The sequence below is a fragment of the Rhopalosiphum maidis genome, chromosome 1, assembly GCF_003676215.2.
Source record: "Rhopalosiphum maidis isolate BTI-1 chromosome 1, ASM367621v3, whole genome shotgun sequence".
Taxonomy (NCBI): Eukaryota; Metazoa; Arthropoda; class Insecta; order Hemiptera; family Aphididae; genus Rhopalosiphum; species Rhopalosiphum maidis.
In genome coordinates this window covers 81,705,202-81,726,826 of record NC_040877.1, presented here as the reverse complement: position 1 = coordinate 81,726,826, position 21,625 = coordinate 81,705,202, and the positions used below count along the sequence as shown (strand labels likewise).

At 25.5% G+C, this 21,625-nt stretch overlaps 1 protein-coding gene across 6 annotated transcripts; it reads left to right on the top strand.

Annotated features, from left to right (window-relative positions):
* The first annotated feature begins 1,439 nt into the window (after window positions 1–1,439).
* On the top strand, window positions 1,440–20,415 carry LOC113557369 (ATP-binding cassette sub-family G member 4-like). 6 transcript variants are annotated; one of them, XM_026962843.2, is made up of 13 exons: window positions 1,440–1,671; window positions 2,751–2,805; window positions 15,687–15,826; window positions 16,581–16,698; window positions 16,764–16,953; window positions 17,022–17,167; window positions 17,232–17,470; window positions 17,538–17,666; window positions 17,892–18,004; window positions 18,365–18,533; window positions 18,608–18,708; window positions 18,780–18,935; window positions 19,785–20,415. In XM_026962843.2, the coding sequence occupies exons 2-13, from the start codon at window positions 2,786–2,788 to the stop codon at window positions 20,130–20,132; spliced, it is 1,869 nt and encodes a 622-aa protein (XP_026818644.1). In that variant the 5' UTR covers window positions 1,440–1,671; window positions 2,751–2,785; the 3' UTR covers window positions 20,133–20,415. The 6 variants fall into 6 exon arrangements, with proteins under 6 accessions (XP_026818644.1, XP_026818643.1, XP_026818645.1 ...); XM_026962847.2 differs by lacking the exons at window positions 1,440–1,671; window positions 2,751–2,805 and adding exons at window positions 10,062–10,191; window positions 13,338–13,419 and having other exon boundaries at window positions 19,785–20,414; XM_026962842.2 differs by lacking the exon at window positions 2,751–2,805.
* Window positions 20,416–21,625: the final 1,210 nt, after the last annotated feature.

The following is a 21,625-nucleotide window of genomic DNA, read 5'->3' as shown; positions in this document are numbered from 1 at the left end:
ATGGATGGCAGATATAGGTAATTGTAGTACCAGTGCCTAATTTAACGAAAATTCCATCGATATATTTTTAGTTAAGATTTATCATTTATATTTTAATATTACTTATCTATAGAGGCAGAGACCAATAGACACCATGAGATGACGGTCCACTACAAATTATAATAATACCTATCTTCCAAAATGCGTGATTTGATTTGATATCACTTTCAAAATCTTAAATTGTTAAATTTGTTTTATGAAGACGGTGTAATTCCTGGAAATTCGTTGGGTGTCGACATGTCATACATAATAATATATACTATATAATATATATATATTATGCATTATTATTGATTTATGCAGTAAAATAGTGAAGTATAATATTCGTCGATAGGTATGCGGAATTACGGATAAAGCGATAACAGTGAATAAAATGGTGTGATGGGATTTAAATTAATTATTACTTAACGAAATTCGGGATGGTGGCACTCGTTTCGCTTATTATGTGGTAGATATCTGAAAATCTTCGGCGAGGCACATAAAATATTGTATCATTCGTATCATAAGAAACGATGTCAGAAACGTCGGAACCACGGGGCCAATAAGAGCGAATGCCCAAAGTAATTGCTTCACGGGGCAATGGATATTATGTAATTTAAAATAATATCTTCGAATTTATTTCGAGTTGTGTTCCCGTAAAACCCATGTCATATTATAATACTATAGTTATTTGTAATACTTCGTTATGTTACTTCGTCATGCGATAGTGATCGACAACGATATTTATAAATAATTTTTTTTCTTTTGTACTTACCTAGTTTTACAATAAATTTTAATATTCATTTTGACATCGCCTTATTTTTTTTCATTAAGAAAACGTAAATCAATATTTTTTTGGTTGGCCTCTCATATAGAATATAGCTCTAGGAATAACAATAATTATATAATAATTAAAATTCAACGTTTGCCCCCACAGTCGAAAAATCGTTTCGGCGTCTCCGAACGTCGTCGTAGTCTGCGAGTGTTGCGCCGGTGCGCGTCTCGACAATCGACAAACAATTATTTATTTACCTGTTTGTGGCGGACGAAAAACGCTGTATCGCGGATAAAGCGACGGCCGGGTGAACGGAGAACGCGCGTTCCCGGGCAGAAGTAAAAATGCGCGCATTGCAGGCAGGTATTACACACGGTCACACATAGAGCCGATATAGGCGTTATGTACCGTGGTTATACAATGTACCTATATAATATTATGGTAGGAATATAATAATATACAACGATCGCTGTTGCCGTCTTGTCGTCGGCTCGCGTGTATAATGTGCACACCGCGAGAAATCAGTACTCCATCCTCGGCGGTCGGTTTCGCGTGTACATTATAATACTGGTAATCTGTAAACCTCTCTACCTTCACGGCCAACCTATTATAATGTTATAATTATTGTGCAAGCGTGCAAACAGGTGTGTGAGTGTGTGTGCGCGCGCGCGCACGCATGTATCGCGTATGTTATGTGCGAGTATAATAATATTATAATGTTAATAAATAATAATATTATATTATCGAAAACAATAAGTAATTATTAGGATCGATCGCGCGCAAGAAACACACCGTGCACTATAATAATTGCCGCGTTACTGTCGCGACACTACTACAGCATCTTCGTAAAAATAAATGGATTTTAATCACTATCGTAGGTAGGTGCCTGTACCTATATATTATACGCGTATACAAGACTTCTTATTGTAACCTACGCGCCTCTATCCGCAGTATAATATTAAAATGTTGGTATATTTTAATATTGTGAGACTTTTTTTCATGCTATCACCGTTGTTCATTTTTCTTCGTCTTTTAATTACTTACTCAGTGTATTAACTGTATGGATTATAATTTTCCAAAATAAAGATTTATACATATATATTTTAAAAAGGTTTATTTAAAAGTATTAATTAGTCAGGTGGTTAACTCCATTTGTCTGCTATTTAAGTTTAATGATTTATATCTAATGTAGTAGTTTAGGTATAACGTATAACACAGTTAACCGCACGGATCACCGATTAATATTTTAGGAAGATCATTTAAGGAAATTTTCGATTCTTTAAAATAACAAAAATATGTATATATATGTAATGATACTCAGGTTTACGCAGGAAAGGAAAAATAAAAATGAATAAAAACGTCATTAAATTCACCGCCAAAAAAAACATTCTTCCGCGGACCAGATAAAAATTGTTCTCAGGCCGCTATTTGCAGAGTACTGATCTACATAGCGCATAATAGTAGTATACATAACGACATGCGTATTTATAAATATGTTTAGATATGCATACCTATGCACTATGTTATCGTAAATAATATGTTACGGACTGCCAGTTTTTTCTATATCTATAGTCGTCACGACGTCACTTGTCATTCGTCGCTACTGATTTTTATATTAATTAAGTAGGTATTAAAAATCATTATTCATTAATTAACTATAAATAAATAAAATAATAGCTTGAAATTAAATACGTTTAATAAACAGTAGCAATACGAGTAAGTTGATATTATAGCAAACCAAGATTCAATAATAATCATTTTATGAATATTTTATCATTGTTTTCAAATATATGAAAATACAATTTATTACTTACTTGAGTTGTTGTGAGCAAAGGAGAGTAAGGAGTGCGGTTCTAAAATCTAAAACCAGGTCCAGACTTAGCATATAGTTGTATATGTTTGCCGATAAATGATTATGTTTCTGATTTTCTTTTATAATTATGTCATAACGCATAAGGGTACACGTGATTGAATGTCAGCAATGTTGTCAAAATGAGTCATATAGGATGTGTGTAAGTATAGACTTGGCTTATTAACACTTATTTTTTGAAATATTATGAACATTTTAACTATCTATGTACTTTCAATGTATGTCAACACAAAACCTAACAATATTTTGTAATGATTTATTTGGTCTCAATGTTTATTAAAGATTCAATATATAAAATACAATAGGTAATTTAAATTTTCTATGTTAGAATACTTTTAGTGTAAGTATCCGATATCTATTATTGTTGTAAAAATGAATTGTTGTAGATTAAGAATTTATATTATAATCCTGTTAAAAAATAAAATAAATTATTTTATACATGATATGATTTGAGTTCTTATAAATATGTATCTTGCGGATGAAAACTAAGTATTTAAGTATTAAAATTTAATTCGTATAATGATAATAAATCTATACTAGGTTTCAGATTTATTTGAAGGACACAAATGATTAATAAGACTCGTATTCATTTAACAAGCATCTCAAAATATTAACATGTATAACTTATATATGGATAAATTATAGCTAAATTATATTATTTTGTTTATAGTTATAAAAATGTTAATATTAATTTTATCAATAAAAAAAATTTTTAAAAATAAGCCAAAGAATTAAAAACATACAAAATTTAGCAAAGTAGTTATGGTGTAATTATGTCATAAATGTTTATAAGATTGACATAAATGAAAAATATAGTTGCTTTAAACACTTTAAACTAAGATACATAATGATATTCCATGTCTTAAATTATTATAAGTCCATCTTTTTTCTATCAGCTAATTATTTATTAATTTATCAATCTAATTAATCTTCTTGTTTTATTTAATTGTGTAATTATGTTTACCAACATATGGGAAAGTAAGTGTTATCTTATACTTCTCCAAAATTTACTTACCTACAATCATACTATATATATATATATATATGTATATCGTATAGTATACCGTATACCTAAAGTAACTATAAATAATCAATACAATATTACGGTCTTATTATTCTTTTATATACAAAATGATACTATACGAACCAGGAGTATACAAAGATTTTAAGTTTATAGGTATTTAATTTTTTTAGTTAAATATAATCTTTTTATTTAAAATTTTTTTTAATAATTTTTAACTTAGTGGTTTTATTTTTAGATGGACAATTATACTTTATACTTTATAAATTATGATTTGACGATCTTCTTTAATGTTTATAAATTATAGTATAGATAATTAATTAATATTGAACTATTTGAATCAATAGTTTATTATTTTGAGTTGAAACTAGTGAACTGAAGTGGTCGCCTAAGAAAACCTATTCTTTTTTACAGGCCCTTAACATTTTAGGATATCATGTCTACTCCGTAACTATCTAATTTTAAATGCATAATTAATACAACATATTTGTAAGCAATAATCGTGAGCTTATGATTCACCCTGTATAGTAACAATCGATAAAATGAATAAGAACAAAGATTAAGTTCTAAACAAAATAAATCGTCATGTTCAATAATTCAACGTCGTACCAAGTCTATTATAATAATGTTGCTCTTGGCGTTTGTATAATGGAACTAAATAACAAAAAAACATTGATAAAAAAACAATATGATTTGTAATGAAGTAATATTTTGATTACATAATCATAATAATATGCAATCACAATAACATTTACAAATCGTACGAACATATTTATCTTTTTTTTTGTCATAGACGTGGATAAAGCACAAGGTTTTATACCGGCTTTCGTATTTTAAATGAGGTCAGTTAAAGACTGTTATACATAATAAATTCCGTAATTTATACGCGTTGTTTTTATCCGTTTAACTTTTACTCACGATGTGATGTCAGATTGATATTTAAAACCTATAAATATGTAGACATGTATAAAACTTGTTTTGTTTTGTTTTTTAAATTCCGTGGGAATTGTAATTTTTCTAACGTGGACGAAGACCTTTGTTCTACGTTATCTGGTGTTAATGAAAAAAAGGGTTTATGTAGTTATTTGACATATTTTCTTATCAAATTATTAAAATAAGTTGTTATGAATATATTGAATTCTTATCGTTTAAAATGACTACACGCAGGAGTATTTCATTTTATATTTAATCATAGGCTATATATGTACCTATATTAATATATTATTAACCTTAATATTGAAAATAATTAATAGTAAGTAAAAATCTAATTTCTATAAAACTACAGATGTCTAGTTTGATGCGACTGATCAAAAATGTAACTTTATAACTATATTTATAAATATTAACGATATTTTTATCTATTATATTATTATAACATATTAAACGTTTTTATGTTTGAAACATTGAAAGTTATTAAGTACCTACTGAGAATTTGTAAGTCATTCAAGAAATAAATTATAGCTTAGTTTATGATTTATTCAAAAACGACCTAAATTTGTTTAAAAATATCTTATCAGTGGTTATTAAAAATAAAGATCTTTTATATTTGATAAAGCAATGTCCCTATCAAATATTAATAGGAAAAATAATTTTTTTTTATGTTTAAAATAATATGTAAGATTAACAATTTATAAAGGCGTTAAGTAAAATATCAAGTTTTTTTATTGTCCAATAATGTGTTTGAAACTTCTAATTTAATAAAATATTTTTGGTTAGCTATCAATGAAATCTAAAAGGTTTATCGCTGCTCTTTAATTTAAAACTAATTATTTAACTGTTCTTTTTTTATTATTATATCATTTGCACATGGTCTTAGATAGACTATTTATTATAATACATAATTTATTCATATTTAAAACTAAGTAAATTATAATTTATTATAACAATGAATAATTTTTTTCAAATCCATTCTTTGATCAGAAATAAGAAAAGCAAAAGGAAATAACGAAAGAAATGTTATAAATCGTAAAAAAATTGCCAGGTACTTTATATTTACATTTTTAATCTAACAAATAATTTTTCAGACAGGATATTTTTATGTCTAAAAAACATTTTTTTTTTTAATCAAAAACTGGTGATATCCTTTTGAAGTTTATTAGTGTTTTACCTACGTACCTAAAAATAGTATATTTAATAATTTAATATACAATATTAATCAAAGAAATGTTTTACAATTGGCGTTGTAATATATAGGTCAAATCCGTGGAAATGGTATTGTGTAGTAGTACGGTATATTTGATAATATATGCTATAGTTGCTTTAATATACAGAGTATATTATTTCAAATAATTTTTACTGAGCGGTAATTCAGTCAAATTTACTATCGAAGGAACTGTAGAGCTATAGAAGCGTATAATCTACCTCGCTGTCGACACATTTTATTGTATTTTTTTTTCTGAATCCTAAAAATATTATGTACGAGAAACACAACAAAGAAAGAACAATATCAAACATTAAATATTTATAATCAAATGTTTTTACGTATCGCAAGATTTAAATAAATATTTAAAAAGTAATGAAACATATACAGACATTAAAATAAATAAGAGAGATTATGATGAACAACTTTCGGCAAAATCGATGATAACACTAAATCAGCGCACATAACGAATACACATGACTTTAAAACTTGTTTTGTTTTTTTACAGATTATATTAAATCAATTGATATCAATATTTAAACAATTTTATCACAGCTATGATTACGCGCACGGTGCACGTTTTGGGGACCGGTCCCAAATTCAATCAAATCTATTTTTAATAATATAAGATATTAAGATAAAATCGGGTAAGTAGATCGATAAAGTGGCCAAGTAGTAAAGTCGATACTCGATTATTGTCTCTCTTGAACAATCTTTAATCGTTAACGGCATACATAATTTTATTAAATAATAATAATAATTATCTACAGAAATATTAAACTTTATTTGAGTTGTAAATCATAATGAGAGCGTTTTGTCGTTTGAATAAGTGACACACGCTCACCGCTCACCCAGTCACCAACTAAGGGTGGCATTCAATCATCTGCAGTGGGAACGGCATCTATTTTATATGTTAAAAAATTTTCCGAGTAGGTATAGTCTATTTTATTTTCATACACGACTGTGTATATTTTTACTGATTCAACTAAATTTCAAAAACGATAGTAAAATTCGACATTTGGAAATTTTTTTTATTTTAGTTTGATGGATAATAATAGTATCAGCCTCAACAACTAGATACATAATCACCTAGAGTGCTAGTGTGTAAGTAATACTACGCGTATTCATAATAAAAACAAATTGTTGTTAAGTAGTTTTAAAATATAATGTAAGAAAATATTTATGAATTTTAATGGAGATCGATAAATTTATCTTTTGCGAGTAAACACGATACACACACACACACACACACACACACACACACACACACACACACACACACACACACAAACTATATTCATGATGTGTATCATTCCGCACGTATCTATTTATGTAGATTTGAACGTATCATAATAATAACGCTTTTAGATTACGAGCACGGCGTCAAGAACTTTGTAACAATAAACACTGGAAAATTTCACCCGTGCACCGTGTTGTTATTAATATTGTATAGATATATATTCTAATTAATAACCGCTTTCATGATGCGATACGATGATATTTAACTCTTCGTGGGATTAAACTCAAGAGACATGTAAACATAATTCACATAATATGTATATATATATATATATATTATATGGTAGGTACACATATATACATATAGAGTTTTCGTTTACAATACGACTTACTTTTCCATTATTGCGTGTCTTCCGCCTTTGTACTGCGATTACTGTAACAATATTATCGTTGCTGCGTTTAAACGGTAGCGGTGGCTAAGAGAAGCGCCGAAGAGGAGGACAAGGATGAGAAATAGGACGAGGGCCGCGTGTTATTATATTATTATTGTTGCATGACACGGTGGGAGGGATTCAGGAGAGTGGCGTGACGGGCGGCGGATCAAAATGTATTTCTCGCGGGTTTGCGCCGCTCTGACCCCGAGTATATTATAATACAGGCGTGTAATAATTGTACCGTGATTTGCGAGGTTGTGGCAGGATTCGTGCTGTAAAATGATATCCCTTCAAAAGAATAAATAATATGCATTTAATATAATATGACATATTTCTTATACTAAAATAGTCATGTATAATATATTGTATTTATAATGAAGATTCTAAAAATGTATTAAAATAAAAATTAGTAATAGTAATATAATATATAGCTTTAAATATATTTTGATATTATAAAAATGATCTTAAGTACTTATTATTACATTTTGTGTAATAACCAATAATGGACTGGTATAATTTTTATTTTGTTTATTTTTATGTATTGTGCATGTATTGTGCATGTATTGTATGTGTAGTGGTTTAATTTTCGTTTTTTTGAAAAGTGTAAAGTAGGTTGTATGGTTCTGTGGCATACAAATTTGTTTTTTTTGTACTATTTTCTAGTTTTTAACCAACATACATGCTTTTAATAGAGTGTTCTACTTTTAATAAGTAAATAGCAACTATTTAAATTTTTATTTACCGTCGGTAATTATTTTTATAATCTCGATTATATACCTAATAGTTCACATGTAGATCCTTAAAAATCACAAACTTATAATATGTCAAATAAATTAGTAGTGTCATCTGCAGTACTATTACACAGTTGTCTAACTAAAAAAGATTAACTAATTAATTTAATAATGCCTAAAAATTATATAATTAATTAAAGCAGGAGTATAGGAGCAGAACCTATATGTACACAATATATAATACTGTATTACATAACATATCAACACTACAATGCTCTCGTTCCAACGAAGTAATTATTAGGTAAGGTATTTAAATCTGTAGCGTATACATTTTAAATTACACAAATGTATGTACATTGCACTTACTGTACATTGCATTGTATTGTACATTGTACATATGATAAACAACGATTTCAAATTTAAAGAAATAGACTATTATTACGTAGCTATATAAATATTGGTATTAGGTAATTTGGGTAATTAATATTTTTCATCACTTTTACAAATTAGGATTGTTATAACTGTATAATTTAAAATGAACATAGGCTCATTTCAATTAAAAATAATAATCCTACTAAATATATCGTAGGTATTAATTTTAACATTCAAAGTTAAAATGTTTAATACTCAAAATAATAATGAATATTATTTTATTTATTATTACATTTTATTATTGAGGATTCACTTCACATTATATTTTATATACATTTGTAAATAGGGAAATTATATGTTGCTCAAAATACTTATCAATACTAAATTACTTATATTAATAATAATGAATATTTAAAAAGTATTGAAATATATGAACTAAGTCTTATCCAAAAAAATATGATCATAGATTTGTAATAAAATAAACATGTTGTTGTGAAACCAATAACCAATAACGTAATTCTTAGTAAGATTCTACATAAAAATAATATAGTAAATTAAAAAGTTAGATAGAATTTATCAACGATTTAAAATTCGTATTTATTAATAAAATATTCGTTAGTCCCCGGAAGGTTTTCTTTGTCCTAATTTTTTTGATATTATCTGTTAATAGTGAAAAAATATAAAGTATTTAGAATAGAATCTGTATAATTTGTATACAAAATATAAATATGCGGGAAATAAATACGAGTATAAGATATAGTTGTGTGTAAGAAGGTGAAGATTTTGATACTTCTGTAGTGAAATTACTTAATATAAAATGAGATTGAATGTAATTTAAAATATTTTAAAGTAGGTACATTTTATGTTTCTTATAAATAGAATAAAATACTTAAAAATAAATTAAGATTATTTTAAAATGATCGCATATCTAAAGTATTCAATAAATTGTAATTTTTTTTTATCAATTATTAGAGAATTAGAGACTTTACATAATATTATAGTTTTAAATTATCATTTTATTAATTTATTACATACACACACACACACACACACACACACACACACACACACACATATATATATACATATTATTGCAAGCATTTATGATATGCCTACATGCAATATTATCTAATTTAATCCCATTTAGTCAACAAAATAAAAGAGTATAATATATTAATATTTATTTATTAAGCGGTTTCAACACAATAAAAATCGTTGGTACAATATATTTTATATAAAATTTAAACTAAGAATATATTATTATTATTATTATTATTACCAAACTGAAATCGCTTATATTTTAAATGTTGGCGCATCGTTGTTGGCTAGTGGGAAACGTGTCTCGTGATAAAATAATATTCAGAGGTCAAAATTCAACCGTTTAGATTAAACTGTTCTTAACATTTATAATATATTTTGTCAGTACATTAAATTGTAATAAACTTATATCTATTATATTCCGGTCAGTCGCGTGTGAGTGTTGTTTGCTGGATCAGTCGTCAATCAAACAATAGTTACTTACGTCGATGAATCAATATTATTCAAGCATATAATTTACCCACGACCACCTGCTTAAATTAACATTAATAAGGTAATTTACATTGAAAATTTTAAAAGAGTTACGTTAAGTTAAATGGTGTTGTTATTAAATTCTAAATGTTTAAACTTTTTTATATTTGTTTATTTTATGTATTTTTATATTATTTTCTGTATCGACCCCTTATTGAGAGTAATTATAAAATGTATATTCATTTTTTAAACGTGAATTTTCAGTATACGTTGTTCGTTTACTGCGGAGAACTTTTATACTTTATTCAAATTTATACTTATATATATATAATATATGCATTAATTTCAAGAGAAAATAATATGCAACTTTATTTTATAAAAATTAAAAGGAAATAATGTTGATTAAATTGAAACTTTTAGAGTTCATCACACAACTCATGCGTACGATTTTTTTTTCAAGAATTGCTATTCGATAGTTTATCATGCAATTTTTTCAGACCTTTTTGCTTAATTTACACAAAACTGAAAAAAAAGTAATTATAATAAAAGTTGTGCTTAAAAACGCTCAAACTTGTTGTATATATATATATATTTTTTTATCTATGATATACATTCGATTTATCGGAGAAAACATTATTTAGGAAGACCAATTATTATTTTCATCATAATTTCTTGCTAAAGTTTGTTCATAAATAATTCGTTATATTTTTGTTACCTAAAATGTGATTTTATCAATTTAAGTTAAATTCCACATATAAATTTGTATTAGAATCTTAACAATGTTCCATTTTTCTATTGTAGATACAAAAAAATAATATATGCAAATCAGCATCTTAAGTAATTCTTATCAATACAGGATATTAACCCATGTATTAGCTAATATAATTTATACTTGAGTTTATAAAAGTAGATTTTTTTCAATAAAACAGATAAACTGTGATAAAAATGTGTTAGCAACTAGTATACAGAGTGTTATAAATGTTTAACTTTTTTGCAGGTAGTGGGCTTGTAGAAATTATAGCGAACGATATATATTTTCACCAGATAAAAGTCTCACTACAGAAATTTATATTATTAAATTTTTATACATTTTATTTTTAGATTATTATATAAAAAACAAAATTAAGTTAATGTAATACATAAAATTATGAATATTTTTAAAATTAATTTTTGTTATTAATCAATTAATTTCTTATTAGTTTCCAGACAAATATTTTTTTATATTTATATATTTATTCTTAAAATATTAAGCTTTTTATGTGTATAGCATAAACTATGATCAGTGAATATAATATAACGTAAAAATGTTCAACAGAACATTTTAACGAATTAAATATTAACAGGTAGTAAGGTAGTACCTATTATATATTCTGATAAAATTAGTAGTTTTTATCTTCAAATTAAATATTGTTCTTAAATGAATTATATTATGAATGATAAATTACTTATCTGGTTTAGTTTGGAAATGAAATGTAATGTTACAACCACATTTGAACGATACATGAAAAAAATGCTAAAGTGTGTTGATGTAATCCAAAATTATTATTTGAACGATTTATCGATACATATATAGTATCTATTAATTAAATTTAAAAGTTAAATAAATAACTTAATTTGCAAAATTAAATTTAATAAAGTAATTAATTAACATAAATATTATAATCTTTCTGTATATATTATATTTGTAAATCATATTACCTATATTATTATCAGTTAAATAATGTTTTAAAATAATAGGTTAATAGGAATGTTTAGATTATTGAATTTTATATTTTATTATATTGGTACGTTCTTCTCTCGAATATATCCACGTCATGAAGATGTTAATACAATTTGTATACTATATACGACTAAATATATCATAAATTAATACTAATAGTTATATAATAACAGCCTTATTGAAACTACAATACAAAAATTCTTTTGTTTTGTAAATTCTAAGTACTATTCTTTGTTTACAGTTATCCCCAGGAATAATGAAAATATAGTAAAATTGTATTGTCTTGAGATTTATTAAACAACTTGGACACATATTATATAGATCTAGTTTTTTAAACGGTTTATATTAAGCATAAACGTATATTAAAACGCAGCATGCTTTATGTACGATATAGATTTACGCACAAACACATTGAACAATGTACGATGTATGTAAAAAAAAAAAAAAAAAATACTTAATGCATACAATTTATTATTTATGTTAGTAATATATATATAAATGAAAAAAAAAAATTAAATAAATATTTATGTTTTACTCATTGGTCATTGTACCATCTACAGATATTGATATGCCAAATTCGTATGATTGAACTGTATTGTTACGTTTCAGTCGTTTCAGATATGAACTGTATACAGTAATTACGTAATTAATATAAAAGTATATAAGCCTTTGTTGTATGATTATATCTGATAAAGGTATCTACTATTTTTATAAAACAAAGTATAATTTGTATTTATTGTAATTTAAAATATTTACGAACATTTTACATTGATGAGAATTTGGTTAGTATTTTAATCAAGATTCGAACAATAAAAATGTTTTTTAATATTATATAACATTACTAAAATTATAAGTAAAAAAAATTGTATTAAATAAAAATTATTTATTTATGTTACTTTAAAAAAAAAAAACAGTAATTAATAAATGAGTTACTTTTTTATATGATTATGTATTTATGTTCCAAAAAGAGAAGTTTAATTGTTGAAATATTTTTAATACTATTATCTTTATTTTCAATGTTGCAATGTTGGGATAAAGAAAGAAAATTAATATTAACTGAAATAAACTAAATATCTTAATTTGTTTATATTCTAAGAAAAATATAAAATAATTTTATATAGCTACTAAATTAAATTTAGATTATAAAAAGTAAAATTATTAATTGTTCAAATTATATGCACATAATATGTTATAATGGACTTCGAAATTAAAGTTAATGCATTGTTCTACATTGTAGTTTAAATATTATAAGTATATATTTTATTATAAATTTAATTATTTTAAGTGTTAATTACTCGCGTAGGCATGTCAATACGCTATAGTTAAAAATCTAAGTCATATAGGTAAACTGCGTCTTTTAAACATTACTATTATAATTTATAATAATGAGGTTTGATGACCTAAAATGTATGATTTAGGTATTTACAATAGTAAAAAAACAATATGACATCATAGTATTACTAAAAATTAAGTAGCTATGTATACTTATATTTTATAATTTGTTGTAGATATCTTTTATAATTGGTAAATTCTAACATACATAAGAAAATTGCACAGGCCAAATGTGCTGAATTATAATCCATTATATAGGTAGGAACTATATATTATTTAATATTTATTAACTATATAGTAACGACATTTTAATTTAGTTATTTTTTCAGATAGGAGCTAACTACGTCATACGATATCATATTAAATTTATGGTTATTGGTGTAACGTAATATTGTTTATTATTTCTGAGATGAGAACTTAAGCAACTGTTTCTACATACATTTTTATTTTACAGATCATTACTTATTGCTAATATATAAGCTGATTGTTTTTTATTTTATTTACCGAGCCTTGTGCGTCAGTTTATTGTTTGTAATGAAAAGATATATTAAGCAATGGTTACTCATCTTAAAATGAAAATTTTTTAGCACTATTTTAATTTGTTGTGTCTAATAATAAACATTTTGTTTAAAATTTAATTTTGAGTGAGAGGTACTCTTTGTTTTTGTAAATAGTAATGAATAGGTAGGTGTTTATTATATACATAAATAACTCTCATTAGTTTCATCATATTTTTATTTATGAACTATATTTAATATCTACCTATTTAATCTAACTAATAATATTTCGGCCAATGTTGGCGATTTAGGTTTTTTAACACAATACTCAGAATATTTGGCATTATGAACAATTAATAAAGAATATCCAAACAAATTAATCATATTAACGATTTACCTGGCAACGCTGCCAAGTTTTGGCAGTGTCATTTTATAGATTAATATACAGTATTAGATTATAAAATCTAGATTTATGTTTCTTAATTTTTACTCTGAATTTTCAGTTATTTTTGATCATTTTTAAATCAGATGAGAATTTTATTAAGTTCACAAATATCATATTTTTTAACAAAATAATACATTTTAGAATTATATAATTATTTATTACACATAGTTTACCTTTATTACTCGTCATCGGGAACAGTACCTACCTAGATGGTATTTTAATAATAAATGAAGATTTACTTGAGTTATAATTGATGGTATTTGTGTGTTATACATATGTACCAATGCAAATAGATTGTTCGAATTAAAATTATATTCAAGACATCTCCAAAATTATTAAGTGGTGCAGAAATTTTATTTATAATATGTAGTCAGGGTTAAAACAAACGTCATTTAAAATAATTTGTAATAATAATAATATTTTACAGGCTAATGACCACAATGTTAAAGCCTTTTAACCCAATAAAAAAAGTAATAATAATATTTGTGAATGTAGTCATGTACACTGTAAAGATTATATATGTATAAATTCCTAGACAGTTCTAACCGTGCAAATAAATTTAAGTATTATTCCTACTAATTAATAAATATAATTAGTAATAACAATAATAATAATATAGATATAACATGTAAAACCATTTTTTCTTTAATTGTTTAAATTAATTTTATTTGTATTGGTCGTTGTGTTGAATTTTGGGACTATTGTATAACTGTTTACATCGACTATTCAAATTGAAAAACATGTTTCATGATCAGGAATTGCATTGAAATTTAAAATTTTCCATTTAGATAATATATAAATATAACTAGTATAAGATTATAATTTAACAGTTTTAACGTTTGTTTTAAACGTATAGCAAACTAAAATATATGTATTGTAAGATGTTGGTAATTTAACGTTAACTTCTATTTTGGATAAGTTAAATTTTCATTAGTTAATTATATTGATAGGCTTAGTTAGTTTTATGAAAAAAATACAAGCAGGAAGTAAAAGATTTTGAATTGCGTAATTTGTTTTTTAAATTATTATTCAAATTAAATAAATTATGAGAAAACATAATTATGTAATCGTAAATAAGTAGTTAAATCAAGATCAATACAAAAAAATCGATTAAGTATATTAACTATATTTAAATATAAACATAACAAATCGTATTTGGTGTGTTTATTTTAAACACTCTGTACATAAAAAAAAAACGGTTAAACAAAAACCAACCGTATTTTGTGTCCTTACACGGTCATATAGGCCTACGATAAGCATTTCATTGTCCATGCATAGGTTATTTCAAAGGAATCACAAACCCTTTTATCGCACCAACAGCTGTCACTACCGAATATTTTGTCTACTAAGTGGGGGACGTCGTTTATGAGATCCTAACTTGTATTATATTAGTACATATCCGTCTATTGTGCATGTTTATACCTTGACGACCTCAGGTTCGTGGTCATTAACGCATTTTAACTTGATTAAAGCACTTAGACGATATCTATATAATTTTATTTTGTGTAGTTATTTTTTTTTTTATCAAATCTGAGTGTATTATTCCACTATTTACGTTGTATATATACATATTTATATTCTAGCTGTGAGTCTATGGAGCCGAAAGATGATTCAAACAGGCTATGTGAGCCAAAAGGACTGTTCATCAAAGACAGGAAACAAGACCAAGTCACGCTAAGATTTAAAAACCTATACTATACAGTCTCACTTGGAATTGGAAAAGGTGAATCTACTTTACAATTTGATACATGTTTTTTTTAATAATTTAATCTAATTGTTCAAGTATTCTTTTTGTACACAACAATGATCCAATGATGTATATTTAAGAAATTCAGTTAAATAATTTATTTAAATAGTAGAATCTACAAAAAATCATCATATTTGTATAGCGTTAGCGTGTTATAGACTACATTATAAAATTACAATTAATAATAACATAATTTATACTGCAATACAACAAAATGTTTGAATCTATGTGAAGAGTAATAAGATATATTTTTTTAATACATTACTAATATTTATTGTACCATTTTTAATTTTCATAATATATCATTGAAATTCATAGATTAATAGTAAGACTCGTATTATAATATAATATCTTGATTTTATTGAATACTAAACTAAATTTTACGTAATAAAAATATTAACAGTCGCATATATACAAATCTGTATTATTATTAATTATATATTGGCAATACAGTGGATACTTATGTTTATTCTAATCGAAATGAATTTAAAAATATTATTTTTATTTTGAACTGTTTTTATGCTCACACATAATACTTAGTTATATTGAATAAAAATGCAGTAATGTATTGTATAATTTTATTCGAATTCAATATACATCCATATTTTGTCCATCACCAATGTACAGTTTTGAAAGCACCGTTAATTTTTTTCGAAAATAATTGTAATTATAATTTACAATTATTTTTATAACAAATAATTTATACATATTTTTTTCTTCCAAACTATAGGAACTAAAGATGTTCTTAAGAACATTAATGGCATATTTGCACCAAATCAATTGGTTGCTATTATGGGACCATCAGGTGCGGGTAAATCTTCACTTCTGGACGTTTTATCCGGATATAAGTATGTAATTTAACGAAAAACCAAAAGAAATTCACGTTTCAATTCATCACATTTTTTGTTTTAAGTTTGAAAGGTGTCCGAGGGAACGTTACTGTAAATGGTGAAGAAAGGCGTTTAGATAGTTTCCGAAGATTATCTTGCTATATCCAACAAGATGATCGCTTGCAACCACTGTTAACAGTAAATGAAAACATGTCCGTTGCTGCAAATCTTAAGCTCTCTATGGACAAGACTCAAAACTATAAAGATTCTGTGGTAAAATTTTTTTTAAATTTAAAATATAAATATTTACAAAATGTTGAGTAAAGTTTTATTATATTTAGGTGGACGAAATATTATCTACACTGGGTCTTGACAAATGTAAAGCCACTAGAACCGCAAGATTATCTGGTGGTCAAAAGAAAAGACTTTCAATAGCTCTAGAATTAATAAACAATCCAATGGTCATGTTTCTAGATGAACCAACGACGTAAGTATGAAATGTTTTTAATATTCGTATTACAACTAATTATTATTATTTTCTGGTGAAATAGTGGCTTAGACAGTTCTTCATGTTCTCAATGTATATCACTTCTACGATTATTAGCTCACCAGGGAAGAACCATAATATGTACAATTCATCAACCTAGTGCATCACTATTTCAAATGTTTGATCAAGTTTATATTCTGTCGCAAGGTACATGTTTGTACCAAGGGTCTACTGGCAATGTAATACCATACCTATCAAAACTCGAATTGCCCTGTCCCATCTATCACAATCCAGCTGATTTTGGTAAAATAATAAAATAAAATAATACGTAACTCTTTCCGTACCTTACTAAATAAGCTGTATTATATAGTAATCGAATTGGCTTGTGGCGATCATGGAAACGACAAAATTCAAAAAATGGCAAAAGAAATCGAAAATGGGAAATGTTTAACATGGACAGGACATTCTGATTTACTAGCCATCAATAACACACTTACAGGTATTGTAACACTGATTTTCTTGTTATTACAAAATAATAATTTTCATTAAACCATAACCTATAATTAACTAAAAAAAAAAAAAATAGTAAAGAATTAAAGACGACAAATCACAAATTTAAGACTTTAAATCTTTATGTTTAATTCGAAAATTTACACTTGCAGCATTTTAAAAATATAAATATAATCATGATAATAATCTATTAATTAAAATATTTTTTTTAAAGTGGACGAAACTCAAAAAATATCAAAAGAAGTCGACGTGGTCCATGAAACTTCTGCTTATAACCAATTGAAATGTTTGTTACATCGAGGAGTTTTAAAATGTAAAAGAGATCCGGTATGTTGAAAATAAGTTTATTTAATATTTATTGCTAAGAATTTAAAATAATATAATACATACGTAAAACAAATTATTATTTTTTTAACTGATTATCTATAAACGTATATTTTAATGATAAATAAGTAATCTGTTATCAGATTGAAAACATTAAGTCTTATTAAATTTTGTACGGTTGAATTTTAAATTTTATTTCCCACATATTATGCGTATTATATTATACATTTTTTAAACTATTGATATAGTTTTCAATACACCTAAATTGGCTAAATTACATTTAAACTTTTTTCTATAAACGTAAGTAGTAAGTATGAATTATTTAAATGTATTACAAATAATTGGAATATTTATTTTCTTTAGGATTTGACTTATCTACGAATAGGTGTAAATATAACAGTAAGTTTATTATTAGGTACACTATTTTTACAAATTGGCGATGATGGCAGTAAAATTTTCGATAACTATAATTTACTTTTTTCCATTCTCATGCATCACGTTGGATCAACATTGATGTTAAATATTATTAATTGTAAGTTTTTAATATAAGTTATAATAATATTGAAATGAAATGATATTATTATAAATTTAACTATGTTCTTTAAGTTCCTGCTGAAATCTCTATACTGACAAAAGAACATTTTAATAGATGGTATTCATTAAAATCATACTATATCGCTACGAACATACTTGATATTCCAATTACGGTAAGAAAATACTTTATAGTTATTAATTGTTTTATATTGTAAGCAATAATATTATTATTATTCTGTTTTAGACACTTGGTTGTTTGATATTTTCCGTGATAATTTATTTAATGACAGGACAACCATTGGAGTGGAATAGATTTGGCATGTTTACATTCATTAGTTGGTTAATGGTTCTTATTTCACAGAGTTTAGGATTTATTATTGGTGCTTGGTTTAGCGTTATTGTAAGTAATGAAATGGACATTTATATTATTATTTTATATATTCGTATATGATATAGTTATATTATTACCAATTGGGTTTGATATTTTTTAACCATTTATAATCAGTTTATGATAACCCAAATTTTTAGGTACAATTCTGTGTAGAGTACTGCGAGAAATTTTGGAAAATCTTGTTGAAAGATCTGAAATCGTAAAATACATTTTTTCTCGAACTTGGTGAATCACGTCTTCGGTCATGATCAATTTGCGCCCTTGACCCCTTCATTATGCACATTTGTGTGTCCGTTTTTAAATTGTCTACATCAATCACAATCGAACCATCACTTATCACTTTATTGCCGCGAATGAAGTGCCCACATCTAGTAAATCGTAACACATCGTAGGTTGATTTCGAAATAGCCCTCGTATAAACTCATATTTTGTTCAAATACAGTATACCTATCTACGAAATATCTAACATAGCATTCATAATCTTTACCGTATAACTTGTAGGTAGTATTTTGCAACATTAAGCCGTTATAATGGAAAAGTTATTTTTTATTTCAACAAATAAATTCCTAAATATAAATATAGAATATTAATGATAAATATAAATAATTTAAAGAATATTATCATTATATTTTGCACTCCAACCAATGGATTTTTTTTTTTTTTGTACATTCTCATGTATTTAACATCCTTATTCTTTGATATAATCTATAGATAAATTCATATCCTATTTGAAGCCAGTATCTACTCATATATATTATTATAGTTTATGATAACACTTTAATAAAATAGTACGTTATCTATATGATGGAAACTAGTTTTGAATAAACAAAAATTTTACTTGTTATGTAATTTATATAGAACGGTAACTTCGTTGGACCCATTATCGTTGTTTTGTTGATGGTGTTCAGTGGCTTTGGTGTGAATCTCCGCGATATCCCATATCTATTAAAGTGGGGAACGGAAATATCATTCTTGAGATATGGTTTGGATGCACTAGTCGCCGCTATCTACGATAAACGTGGCATTTTGCCATGTTACTCTTTGTATTGCCATTACAAGTATCCAACAAAGTTTTTAGATGAAGTCGCCATGACCACCGATAATTTCAACTACGATGTATATGCATTAGTCATCACTCTGCTGATCACCAGAGTAGTTGCATACTTTTTGCTACGACTTAGAGTCAGATCCAGAGTATCATTATAATATCGAGATTACTTCGTTGTATGAATGAACGGCACACTACACAATTTACTTACATAATATACCTAATTTTGTGAATTTGTACATAAAAAAAATTATAAATTTAGGTTTAGATATCGTATGTGATCTGTGACGATTTAGTGACAATCTTATTATTCTTTATAATTATTCAATTTTCATTCTTATTATAGTTGTTATATTTTTGTGTGAGAATTTATTGTGCGTTTAATTAATGGTTTTAAAAAAAATATTTTTTTGTATTTTATTTTTATTGTTCTAAAAAACATAAATAGGTATCTGTAAAATGTAATATTATAAATTTAAATTTGGGTAATTTTAATAATTATTATTCTTTAAATTATATAAAATATAAAATGGATATTTTTTATTTTACAGAATATATTTTATTTATTTATTATTATAGAGTTTTTTTTTAAAATGATTGCTATTTTGAACATCATCATTAAAAACTACAAAAAAGCTGCCTGTTACTAAAATAGAAATTTTTCATTATTAGGTATCATTGTAATATGTTTTATAAGATAAATAATAATTTATTGGCCAAGAATACAGTTAAATATGTACATTATATATTGTATAATATTAATAAAAATATAAAATAATATACTCGTAGATAATTTACATTTATCATAAAAATCAAAATGAATGAAGTATAAATATTGTGAAATAATTTTAAATACAAGTAGTTATAAGACAAATAATACTTGTTTAAATTTAAGTTGTAATGAAAAAATAAATGTCAATTGTCCGTTAAGGATAAAAAAAATAAGTATAAATTTTAAAATATAAAATTTATTAATGATAAATATATACACTTATATAAATCAACAAAATTACAACCAATTTAATTTTTAGTTTGTTGAATAAGTGTCTAAATAAAAATACGTTATGCCAGAATTATTATGACTTTCTATTGTAGTGTTTAACGAATATGAAATTATTATTTTGCTTTTTACCTGAGTATAATTTAAAAAAAAAAAAAACCCAGTAAGCAATAAAAATGACAATAGTGAAAACAATATTTATATAGTTATCTCCTCAAAGACATTATTGGTCACATAATAATAATAATAATGATAATAATAATAATAATAATAATAATAATGACAGTGTAATAATAAATAAAGAAGAAAACTACGAGATACTATAAAAATAATTAAAAGTAAAAAAAAAATAATAATAATAATACAGGTACAAATAATGTTGACAAATGAGTTAACGGCTCGTTTGTCGCATTATTAAAATTGCATTTCGTCAGGCCGGTTGTAATCTAGGACAAAGGTGAAAAGCCATCGGCTCCCGTCCGACACCCGCCCGATCCCTGGCCGCGGGGCTTTTGTACGTTAATTAAGGTGGGGACCAAGCGGCGGTGGAGCGCTGCAGAAAATGCCGTTTGCAAGGGTGCCATGTTTGACGCGGCGCCGTTCATAAAACTTTCGTCTGATCAATCTCCTTTGTGCGTTATGATTTGAGCC

Coding starts and splice junctions, on each gene's coding strand:
- LOC113557369 (XM_026962842.2), top strand. CDS start 1,649: ATGGATTTTAATCACTATCGTAG. Junction 15,827..16,580: donor CTCACTTGGAATTGGAAAAG/GTGAATCTACTT, acceptor TCCAAACTATAG/GAACTAAAGATGTTCTTAAG. Junction 17,168..17,231: donor TTTCTAGATGAACCAACGAC/GTAAGTATGAAA, acceptor CTGGTGAAATAG/TGGCTTAGACAGTTCTTCAT.